Raw genomic sequence first — 12,445 nt, forward strand, 5'->3', positions numbered from 1 at the left:
TCTTAGCATAAAGATTTGAGAAGTATTCCCTTATAATGTTCTAGATCTTGGTTGCTTCTGTAGTGATGTTTCCATTCTCATCTCTGAGTTTATTTGGGTATGTTCTCTCTCTCTCTCTCTCTCTCTCTCTTTTATAAGATTTGCTAAGGATCTGTCAATTTTGTTAATATTTTCAAAGAATCAACTTTTTGTTTTGTTTACTCTTGCTATGTTTTTTTTTTGGATTCCAATTCATTTAATTCTGATTTAATTTTAATTATTTCTTTCTGTCTACCGGATTGGGGTTTATCTTGCTGCTCTTTTTCAAGGAGGTTCAGATGTTTCATTAAATTGTTGGTTTCAGATCTCTCCAATTTGTTGATGTATGAATTCAGGGCTATAAACTTGCCTCTGAGTACTGCCTTTACTTTGTAAAGTAAAAAGTAAAGAGTAAAGTAAAAAGTAAAGTAAAGAGGAGCTGATGATTTATGTATTCCTTTTTGTTGAATATCATGAACATTTGAATTTCCTTTCTAATCTCTTCCATCACGCACTCATGATTCAACAGTGTCTTGTTCATTCTCCATGTGTTACAGGACTTTCTTTGATGGCTTTTGGTGTTTTATAATTTTATTCCCTTGTGGTCTAAGAGAATGCAGGGCATAACTTCAATGTTTCTGAATTTGGACAGATTTGCTTTGTGGCCTAGAATGTGGTCTATTTTGGAGAATGTTCCATGTGCTGCTGAGAAGAAGATAATCTGATGCTCTGGGTGAAATATTAGGTAAATGTCTGTTAATTCTAGTTGATCTATGCAGATGTTTAGATCCAAGGTTTTTCTGTTGAGTTTTTGCTTGGTTGATCTATCCAGGGGGGATAGTGCTGTGTTTAGGTCCCCAACAATTAATGTCTTTGAATCTATGTGAGATTTGAAGGAAAGTAGTGTTTTTTGGATAAGTTGAGGTGCTCTGTTGTTTGGTGAATATGTATTTAGAATTGTAAAATCCTCCTGAAGGAGAGATCCCTTAAATTGTATGTAGTGACCTTCTTTATCTGTTCTTGCTAATTTTAATTTGAAGTCTATTTTATCTGATATTAGAATTGCGACTTCGCCTATTTATGGGGACCATTTGCTTGGAAGATTTTATCCCAGCCTTTTACTTTCAGGATATGTTTGTTTTTGTGGGCAAGGTGAAGTCCATGAATATTGATAATTAGGAGTGAGACGAATTTGGTAATTCCTGCCATGTTATCCACCTTCTTAGGGCCTGCACCTTGTCATATCTCAAAACATGTATTTGGTTCCCTGGTAAAAAGCCATTTCTATTCTAATATCAAGATCCTTATCTCCAATAAACCCCTCAGAAAAAGTCAGATACTGTTGTGGCTCTTTGGTAGAATATTATCCCTGACATTATGAAGTTAAGGGACAGTGATCTGATTCATAGGTAAATTTCTAGGACCGGCACCAAAAAAGAAAGGAAGGAAGGAAGGAAGGAAGGAAAGGAGGGAGGGAGAGAGGGAGGGAGGGAGGGAGGAAGGAAGAGGAGAAAGGAAGGCAGGGGAGGAAGGAAGGAAGAAAGAAGAAATGAAAGAAGGAAGGAAGAGAAAAAGTACAGAGACTAAATTTCCTGAATTATTTGTAGATGCTACAAAGTTGGGCTGTGTGCTCTGCTTGGACTCTTTGCAGTCTCAAGGCAGCAGAATGCCTGTGGGAATGTCTGGAAAGATGAAGGTACAAGGGTGGTGATTCTTTTTGCTCCAGTGTGTTTTATATTTCAAAGAGATCCTGGCCTGTGTGGGCCAGGACTTTAATCCTATCACTTTTTGGTTCAATGTTTGAAATAATTTCAAGGGCAACACCCAACTAAGGTGTACTGGGTGTGTCTCAGAAATCCCATCAGAAGCTGCCCTCTCATTGGTAGAAATGCAAAGGTGAGGGTGGGGATGGGCTATAAAAATGCCCAGGGATTAAAGAACAAAAGCAGAGTCCTGGAGTGCCTGGCCCTGCTGGGATTTTGAGAGCCTTTCATACCTGGTCCACATCTGATCTATCAAGATGAGCATGAGAACCCCACCCTCGCTCCAACATCTGGCCATACAGAGTCTGCTGAGCAACCAGTCCCTGTCCATCTCTGCCTTGGAAGATCTGCCGGCGGTGCTGTTCCCTTTGCTCTTCATGGAGATCTATAAACAGGGCTACACGGAGATGCTGAAAGCCATGGTGCAGGCCTGGCCCTTGCCCTGCCTCCCCCTAGGGGACCTGGTAGAGTCACCAGACCTGGAAACCTTCAAGGCTGTCCTGGATGGAATTGATCTGCTACTTGCCAAGAAGGAGCGCCCCAGTCGGTGGAAACTGCAAGTACTTGACCTGCAGAATGATCACCCAAACATCTGGATACAGGGTTACCGTTCAATGGCCCAAATCTCTTATCCAGATGTCCTGACTGACAGGCCAACAGAGAGCTGTGGTTCAATGATGACTGAAAAGCAGCCCTTGATGGTCACCAGGAATCTCACCATCAAAGATGGCGCCCAGGATGCTCTCCAAGCCTACCTGCTCCAGTGGGCCAGGAAGAGGAAAGAACGAGTCCAGCTGTGCTCAAGAAAGCTGCAGATTCTGTCTGGCTCCGTGTCTAAAATCCAGAAGGCTCTGTGTGTGGTGAGGCTGGACTCCATCCAAGAACTGGTGGTGAGTGAATTTTGGCTTCCAGGAACCTTGAGAATATTTACTCTTTACCTGGGCCATATGAAGAACCTTCTCATCCTCAAGTGCTCTAGCATGTGGACTGACATCCCTCACTCCCACGAAAATTCCCAATATCCCTGGATAATCGGGGAGTATCTGGGGCATCTACAGCATCTCCAAGAGCTTCATGTGCACAACATTTTGTTTAATGCAACTATGCCCACCATCCTCAGGAGCCTGCCGCCTCTGAAGACGTTGTCTCTGAGCTCATGTGCACTGCCGGAAACTGACCTGAGGTTTTTGTCCCAGTATGCCTGCACCAGGCAGCTCAAGCACTTGCATTTGAGGACTTTGCCAATGAAACGTGCTGAGCTCCTGAGAGCCCTTCTGGACCATGTAGCCTGCACCCTGGAGACCCTGGCCTTGGAGGAGTGTTACATCACTGATGCCCAGCTCTCGGCCATCCTGCCCACCCTGAGCCAATGCTCCCAGCTCCGCTTCTTCAGTTTCTATGGAAACTGTATTTCCATGGCCATCCTACAGAACCTCCTGAGCCACACAGCCAGGCTGGGTCATTTGAGAAGGGGGCTCTATCCTGCCCCTCTGGAGTGCTACCACCCTGAAGATTGGTATCTAGAGAACTTCGACCCTGAGAGATTTGCTGAGGTTGGGGCTGCCTTGGTGCGGACATTGAGAGATGTGGGAACAAATCAGAAGGTCCAGATCTGTACCAGTTTCTGTCATCGCCATAACACGTGCCAACTGTATAGTCTGACTCTTGATGGTACCTGGGTGGTCACAGAGGAGGATCTTCCTGGCCTTTCTGCTCTGCCTGTGTAGTAAGGTGCCGCTCTCTCCTACAAGCTTTTTCAACCTCAGAAATGAAAGCCGGGGCAGAAAGGCATTCTCCCACGGGGCACACTTTCCAAAGTTCTGTGTGGGTGGAAAAATCATAGCTCTGCAGTTCCAGGATTCTGAGTGTGTCCTGTGCACACACCATAAGGAATCTGAAGTCAAGACGGCCTAGAAAGAACTGGAATACACTCTTGTTTTTCTTAATGGTTGTAAGCAAACTCGTATCATGTGACAATCTCTTACTATCTATAATTTACTGTATCAATCAATCACAAATAAAAAGAATGGAAAAGCATGCGTAGAAAGAGATCATTTTTGCGGCACCATAGAATGAGAGTATTGTTTGTGGCTAGATTCCTAGTTACTCAGCAAGTCTGAGATCTGTGGATCACAGTTCAAAGCTACCGTGGGCAGGAAAGTCCTTGAGACTCTCAACCCTAGAGAACCTCCAAATAACCCAGAAATGGAGCTCTGGCTTAAGTAGTAGAGTGCTGACATTGAGCACAAAAATCAGGGACAGCACCTACGTGCCAGAATTGGCACAAACAAACACACCCACCTATGACCAAGGTCAGTCACACATAGACCAATTTCTGGGGAAAAGGTCTGAGGGAAAATTAAACATCCAATACCAAATGACATCCATGAAATCCAAGAGAAGTTTCTACTTCTCCAACATATTTGGGGGTGATCATTTTTTTGTAATTAATGCTATAATGGTTGATATTTTATCAAATGTGTCTTCAAATGCAAACCACAGTTCCTCTGCTCTTCTATAAGAAATATTCACTTTGTGCCCACACAGGCACACCAAAGAAATCCAAAACAAAAAGAACAAAAAGGTACTCCAAGGTCTAGTGTCTCATGCCTCTTACTCTATTCAGGAGTCTGATATCTGAGGATCTCAGTTAGAAGCCAGCCAACTTCTCACGAAAATTCCAGAATTCCTAGAATCCTAGGTATTCAAGAAGTCTATGATCTGGTGGTCTCAGTTCAAACCCAAACTGGGCCAAAAATTGGTGAGTTTTTTGAATTCAGTAATGAGTGTTGTGACTCAAGTGGTAGAGCACTGGCTTGATATAAAGCATTTCAGGTACGGCCCAGGACCCCGAGTTCAAGTCACAGTTCAGTACAAAATAAAAAAGAGAGGAGGGAAGAAAGGATATGAAGAATGCAGCTAGAAAGGAGAGAAGGGAAGGAGAGAGGGAGGAAGGGAGGGAGGGAGGAAGGCAGGAAGGCAGAAAGGAAGGAGGGAGGGAAGGAAGGAAGGAAAGAGGGAAAGAAAGAAAGAGGGAGGATAGGAGGGAGGGAGGCAGAGATAGATGCTGTTGGATGCTGTAAGTTGGACTGGCTGCTCTTCTTGGGTCCTTTGTAGGTTCAGGGCAGTGGGACATCTGTAGGAATTGAAGATTTAGGGTACATGGGTGGGAGAACTTTTATATTCAGTTTGTTATACATTTGAAAGAGAAGCCAGGCAGTGTCAATGAGGCTTTGGGGGTACATGTGTCCTGTGCATATACCATCAGAAATCTAGAGTGAATTCAGCCTGGAAAGAACAGGAACACAATCTTGTTTTTCTAAAGAACTGTGTGCAAACACCCAAATCCCAGGGCAATCCCTGACTGTCTCCAATTTATAAATGTGCCAGTCAATTTATTTTGAAATGAAGAAAGGGAAATAAGACCATAGTATGAGAGTATTATTCTCACCTAGAATCCTACCTAGTTCCTCAAGTCTGAACTCTGAGGATAACAGTTCAATGCCAGCTTGACAGGAAAGTCCTTGAGGCTCTCAACTCTGGTGAACCTCCATAAAAGCCAGAAGTGGAGCTGTGGCTCAAATAGTAGAGTCCTGGCTTGGAGTGGAAAGCTAATGGACAGCTCCCAGGACCTGAGTTCAAGCACCACAGCTAGATAATATATAATAAAACAAACAGGACAAAACCCATGACCAACATCAAACATACATAGATGAAGTTTTGGAGAAAAAGTTCGGAAAAAAATTCAAAACCAAATGCCAAATACATCCCACGAAAGCAAGAAAACTCTTTCTGCTTCACCAAAATATTTGGAATGACAAATCTCAGCACAAAGCCAGTTCAGATTTGATCAAAGACACCCTTAGAATACAAGTCACACTTCATTTTCTCTTCTATAACTAATATTCACCTTCTGCCCACCCACAGACACACACACACACACACACACACACACACACACACACACACACACACACAAAGGTTCACACTGGGATTCTGTAACTCCTGCTTTCCACTCTACTACTCAACAGGCTGAGACCATAGGATGGCAGTTCACAACCAGGCTGGCAGGAAATTCTGTGAGACTCTTTTAATTTTTTTACTGTGAAGTTGATGAATGGAGGGATTATAGTTTCACCATTCATGCAGAAAAGTCTGTGAAACTTTATCTCCACTGAAGTACCAAAAACCTAAAAGTGGAATTGTTGCGCATATCTTAAATCACTAGCATTGGGAGAAAGAAAGCTAAGGGACTGACAACTCAATAGCTAGTCGCTGTACAGTGATGACTGAAGGGCACATCTTGGTGATCACCCTGGACCTGACCATCAAAGATGGTGCCCAAGGTGATATCCAAGCCTACCTGCTCCAGTGGGCCAGGGAGAGGCAAGAACAAGTTCAGCTGTGCTTAAGGAAGCTGCAGATAGTATGACTCCAACTCTGAAATCCAGAAGGCTCTGCTTGTGGTCAGGCTTACTTCATCCAGGAACTAGTGGTGACTGAATTCTGGCATCCAGGAACCATGAAAAATTTGCTTCTTACCTTGGCCAGATGAGGAATCTTCACCTTCTAAACTTCTTTAAGATTGGTGACAACTTCTACACTTCCAGTCCCATGAATTAGTGATATTAGTACAAATTCAGGCCATGTACTGTGGCAGCTGCAGCATCTCCAGGGGTTTCATGTGTATGATGTCATCTTTGATTGAAATCTGCCAGCCATCCTCAGTAACCTGAGGCTTGAGTTCATGCCTCTGAGTTCATGTCCACTGGAGGAAGCTGACCTTTCATCTCTGTCTCAGTGTCCCTGCACAAGCCAACTCTAGCACCTGTATCTGAGGGAATTTCCCATGGACTTCTTCAGTCCTGAACCCCTGTGAGCCCTGCTGGAGCAAGTAGCTGGCTCCCTGGAAACCCTAGCTCTGGAGCACTGTTATATCACTGATGACAGGCTCTCTGTCATCCCGCCCACTCTGGGCCAGTGCTTCCCACTCAGCTTCTTCAGTTTCTATGGAAACCCCATCTCCATGGCCACCCTGCAGCCATACAGCCATACAGCCAGGCTGGGCCTATACTGCCTCTCTGGAGAGGAATATGGATCCTGACAGTTTAGCTCTGGTTCAGGCTGGCTTGGCACAGGCATGGTGAGACAGTGGGACAACCCAGAAGGCCCAGATCTGTACCAATTTCTGTCATTGCCAGAATAAGTGCCAGTTCTATAGCATGGGGTCTGATGTTCCTGGCTGGTCACAGAGGAGGTCTTTCTGCCCTTTCTGCTCTGCCTGTGTAGGAGGGGACCTCTCTCCTGGACTCTCTTCTCAGAATCAGAAATGAAAGCTATCACACAAGAGCATTCTCTAAGGGACCTAAACCGAAACATTCAGTGTGGTTGGAAGAGACAGGGTGTCTTGTCCCGAACTTTTCAGTTCAATCATAGCTCTGGAGCCCTAGGAGTTTCTGACTACTTTTGGGGTACATGTGTCCTGCTCACACATCATCAGGAATTTGGAGTCAATTCAAGTTGGAAAGAACTGGAATACAATCTTTTCCCCCCTTTTTTTGTGTGTGTGCGTCATGGGTCTTGAACTCTGGGTCTGGGCGCTGTCCCTCAGCTCTTCAGCTCAAGGCTAGCATTCTACCACTAGCATTGAGCCACTGCGACACTTCTGGTTTTCTGAGTGGTTTACTGGAGATCAGAGTCTCACAGACTTTCCTGCCCAGGTGGCTTTGAACCACAATCCTCAGATCTCAGCCTCCTGAGTAGTTAGAATGACAGGTGTGAGCCACCGGTGCCCAGCTTCAATCTTGTTTGTTTGTGTGTTTTTTTTTTTTTGGTTGTTTTGTTGTTGGACAGTCCTGTGTTTTAGGGGAGGTAGTATCTGTTTGATGAAAATGGATGCTCTGGCATTTGGTGCATAGATATTTAGAATTGTTATGTCCTCCTGTAGGAAAGATCTCCTTAATTTGAGGTCTGTTTTATCTGCCATTGGTTTTGAAGTTCTGGCCTGTTTATGGGGCTCTTTGCTTGATAGATTTTTATTCCAGACTTTCACATTCAGAATCTGTTTGATTCTTTGGGCAATGTGTGCCTGTTGATAACAGAAGATAAATGGGTCTTGCTGTCTGATCCACCTAGTCAATTTATGTCATTTAATTGATAAAGTCCATGAATATGAATAGTTAGGATTGAGAAGTGTTTGGTAATTTCTGCCATTTATCCATGTTTTGGGGGGCCATGACTTGTCTTTTTATACTATGGTTCTCTGTTAAACAGGGATTTCTCTGCCAGAAGACTATTGTTTCCAATCAACTGCTTAGAAAAGGGAGAAGTACTATTATGATTCAAGTGGTAAAGCACTACATTTGACAAAGAAAAGATAAGGAACAACACCCAGGCTCAGAGTCAAAGTTCTAGAATGGGTACAAAAAGAAACATGAGAGGAAGGAAAGAGAAGAGGAAGGAAGCAAGGAAGGTAGGAAGGGAAGGAAAGAGGGAAAGAAATCCAGAGAACAATTTCCTGATGTCTTGTGGATGTTATAACTTCGGGTGACTTCTCTCCTTGCATGCTTTGTAGCTCAGGGCCATGCAACATCTGAGGGAAAGTCTGGAGGGATTAAAGTAAAAGAGTGGGAAGTCATTTTGGTAAAGTGTGATTTACATTTCAAAGAAAAGCTAGGCTGTGTGGGACACACCTTTAATCCTATCATTTTTTGGTTAAAACCAGTGTTTGAATTGATCTCAAGTGAAACACCCAACCAAGGTGTGTGCTGGGTGTGACTCAGAAATCCCATCAGAAGCTGCTTTCTGATTGGCAGATATGGAATGGTGAGGGGAGGGGGTTGGGCTTTAAAGATGCTTAGGGATGGAGAACAGAAGCAGAGTTCTGAATCCTGCAGTCAGTGCCTCAACTTGCTGGGACTCAGAGAGCCCTGCACACCTGGTCCAATTCTGATCCATCAAGATGAGCATTGGAGCCCCTGCCTCGCTCCAGCATCTGGCCATGCAGAGTCTGCTGAGCGACCAGGCCCTGGCCATCTCTGCCTTGGAAGATCTGCCTCTGCTGCTGTTCCCTTCTCTCTGCATAGAGGTCTATGCTCAGGGCCACACAGAGGTGCTGAAGGCCCTGGTGCAGGCCTGGCCCTTCTCCTGCCTCCCCCTGGGGGACCTGGCAGAGTCTCCAGACCTGCAAACCTTCAACGCTGTCCTGGATGGGCTCGATCTGCTACTGGCCAAGAAGGAGCGCCCCAGTCGGTGGAAACTGCAAGTCCTCGACCTGCGGAAGGAGCACCCCAACATCTGGATACAGGGCTACCCCTCCATGGCCCGACTATCTTGTCCGCATGTCCTCACTGACAAGCCAAGAGAGAGCCACTGCTCAGGGATGACTGAAGAACAGCCCTTGACCATAGCCATGGACCTGACCATCAAAGATGGCGCCCAGGATGCTCTCCAAGCCCACCTACTCCACTGGGCCAGGGAGAGGAGAGAACAAGTCCAGCTCTACTCCAGGAAGCTGCAGATTCTGTCTGACTCCTTCTCTGAAATCCAGAAGGCTCTGCTTGTGGTGAGGCTGGACTCCATCCAGGAACTAGTGGTGAGTGAATTCGGGTATCCAGGAATTATGAAAGAACTTGCTCCTTACTTGGGTCGAATGAAGAACCTTCACATCCTCAACTTCTGCAACATGGGTGGCGACTTCTACAGTCACCCTCACAAGAATTTATGGTATCCCTGGATGATAGGGGAGCATCTAGGGCAGCTGCAGCATCTCCAGGAGCTTCATGTGCATCACATTGTCTTGCTTAATGCAAATATACCCGCCATCATCAGGAGCCTGCCGCCTTTGAAGACCTTGTCTCTGAGTTCATGTCTGCTGAAGGAAGCTGACCTGAGATTTCTGTCCCAGTGTCCCTGCTCCAGGCAGCTCAAGCACCTGCGTCTGAGGAGATTGCCCATGGAGTCATTCAGTTCTGAGCCCCTGAAAGCCTTGTTGGGTAGAGTGGTGGGAACCCTGGAGACCCTGGCCCTGGAAGACTGTGCCATCAATGATGCCCAGCTCTCAGCCATCTTGCCCATCCTGAACCAATGCTCTCAGCTTAGCCTCTTCAGTTTCTATGGAAACCACATCTCCATGGCCACCCTGCAGAATCTCTTGAGCCACATGGCCAGGCTGGGCCATTTGAGACGAGGGCTCTATCCTGCCCCTCTGGAGAGCTACCGCCCACAAGAGTGGAGGCAAAGGTACATTGACCATGAGAGATTTGCCAATGTTCGGGCTGGCTTGGCACAGGTATTGAGAGATATCGGGACAAACCAGAAGGTCCAGATCTGTACACGTTTCTGTCGTCACCGAAACAAGTGCCAGTCCTACAGCATGGCACCTGATGGTTCCTGGGTGGTCACAGAGGAAGATCTTCCTGGGCTTTCTGCTCTGCCTGTGTAGTTTGGCCATCTCTCTTGGAATTTCTTCTCAGCATCAGAAATGAAAGAGTGGACAGTAGTGCATTCTCCAGGCCTAGCAAACTCCAAAGTTCAATGTGTTTGGAAGATACAGGGCATCTGGTCCTTAGTTTTTCGGGTCAAACATAACTCTGAAGCCCCAGGAGTTTAAGAGTGCTTTTGGATCCATGTGCCCTGTACACACATTCTCAGAAATTTGGAGTATATTAGGCCTGGAAAGAACTGAAACAAGATCTTGCTGTGGGCCAATCTAAGCTGTGAGAACATCCCTTATTATCTATAAATTTCTGTGTCAATCAATCATAAATAAAAAGAAAAGAAAAACATGAGTAAAAAGATATCATTTCTCAGCACCAAAAAATGAGTGTATTGTTTCCACCTAGAAGCATACCTGCTCAGGACATCTGAGATATGAGGATCACAGTTCAAAGCCAGCTTGGGCAGGAAAGTCCTTGAGATTCTCATCTCTAGTGAATCTCCAAAAAAGCCACAAGCAGAGCTGTGGCTCAAGTAGTAGAGTGCTGGCATTGAGCATTGTGCCAACATTGGCACAAACAAACAAACTTATGACATAGGCCAATCAAACATAGATCAAATTCTGGGGATTAAGTTTGAGGAAAAATTGAACATCAAATACCAAATGATGTTCTATAAATCAAGAGAACTCTTTCTAATTCTCCAACATATCTGAGGATAAGAATTTTCAATAGATAAATCTGTATTGGTTGAGATTTGATCAAATGTGCCTTCATAATGCAAACCACAGTTCTTTTGCACTTCTAAGAGAAAATTCACTTTATACCCACAGAGGAATACACATGTACATGCGTGCACGTGCGCGTGCACACACACACACACAAAAGGAAGAAAAAATGCATTCGTTTCTAGCATCTCATGACAGTAATCCTATTCAGGAGTCTGATATCTTAGGGTTTCAGGTAGAAGCCAGCCAAGCAGGAATATATTTGAGAGTACTATCTCCAAGAAACTCTTCACAAAATATTCTAGGATTCCTAGAATCGAAGGCACTCAAAAAGTTTGAGATCTGAGGGTCACAGTTAACACCCATTCTGGGCCAAAAATCGGTGAGAGCTTTTTACCAATTGGGTGATTAGTGTTGTGGCTCAATTGGTAGAGCACTGGCCTTGACATAAAGCAACTTGGAATAGCCCCAAGGCCCTGAGTGCAAGTCCAAGTTCAGCACACAATAAAAAAAGAAAGAAAGGAAGAGAAGAAGGCAGCCAGGCAGAAGAGAAGGCAGTGACTGAGGGAGAGAGGACAAAGTAAGGAAAGAAGGGAAGAAGGAAGAAAGGTATGAAGGAATCAAAGAGGGAAGGAATGAAGGAAGGAAGGAAGGAAGGTAAGAGGGAAGGGAGTGAAGGGAAGGAGGGAATGCAGGCAGGAGGGACAGAAGGAAGGTGGGAGGGAAGGAGGAAAGCTAAGAAGGAATGGAGTGAAAGAAAGTTGGGTGTGAAGGAAGGAGAGAGGGAGGGAAAGAACTGCAGAGATAGAATTTCCAGGTATCTTGTTGGAAGCTGTAAGTTGGGCTGGATGCTCTTTTCAGGCTCTTTGCAGGCTCGGGGCAGGGGGACATCTGTGGGAATGTCTTGAGGAATTAGGTGGGAAATCTTTTGTGTTCAGTTCATTATACATTTGCAAAAGAAGCTGGGCTGTGTTGTTGAGTTTTTATGGGTGCTTGTGTTCTGTGCACACACCATCAGGAATCAGGAGAGAATTCAGCTTGGAAAGAATTGGAACATGATCTTGTTTTCCTAAATGATTATGTGTAAACCTCCTAAACCTGGGGCAGCCTAGCACTCTATACTATTTAATGTATAATGAACCAATCTATCCCTCCCCCCCCCCCCCCAGAAATTCTAGCTACTTAGCAAGTCTGAGATCTGAGGATTACAGCTCAAAACCAGCTTGGGCAGGAAAGGCCTCTAGATTCTCATATGAGGTGAACCTTCAAAAAAAGCCAGAAGTGGGGCTGTGGCTCAGGTAAGAGTGCTGGCTTTAAGCAGGACAGCACAGGGACAGTACCCAGGCCCTGAGTTCAAGCCCCACAGGTGGAACAACAGAATGTAACAAAAGAAAAATTCAAAAAAATTCCATGACCAACCTCAAACATACATAAAACCAATTTTGTAGAAAAGCTAGGGAAGAAATTCAAAACCAAATGCCAAAAGACATTCCATGAAAGC

At 45.0% G+C, this 12,445-nt stretch overlaps 2 protein-coding genes across 2 annotated transcripts; both read left to right on the plus strand.

The window, feature by feature from the left end:
• Positions 1-2,038: 2,038 nt before the first annotated feature.
• On the plus strand, positions 2,039-3,508 carry LOC122100973 (PRAME family member 12-like). The gene has a single exon (XM_042671351.1). It carries the CDS (start codon positions 2,039-2,041, stop codon positions 3,506-3,508), a length of 1,470 nt encoding a protein of 489 aa, XP_042527285.1.
• A 5,234-nt stretch (positions 3,509-8,742) lies between these two features.
• LOC122100974 (PRAME family member 8-like) lies at positions 8,743-10,224 on the plus strand. The gene has a single exon (XM_042671352.1). It carries the CDS (start codon positions 8,743-8,745, stop codon positions 10,222-10,224), a length of 1,482 nt encoding a protein of 493 aa, XP_042527286.1.
• The last annotated feature ends 2,221 nt before the right edge of the window (positions 10,225-12,445 follow it).

The sequence above is a fragment of the Dipodomys spectabilis genome, unplaced genomic scaffold (genome assembly GCF_019054845.1).
Source record: "Dipodomys spectabilis isolate Male_0828 unplaced genomic scaffold, ASM1905484v1 ptg000613l, whole genome shotgun sequence".
Lineage (NCBI taxonomy): Eukaryota > Metazoa > Chordata > Mammalia > Rodentia > Heteromyidae > Dipodomys > Dipodomys spectabilis.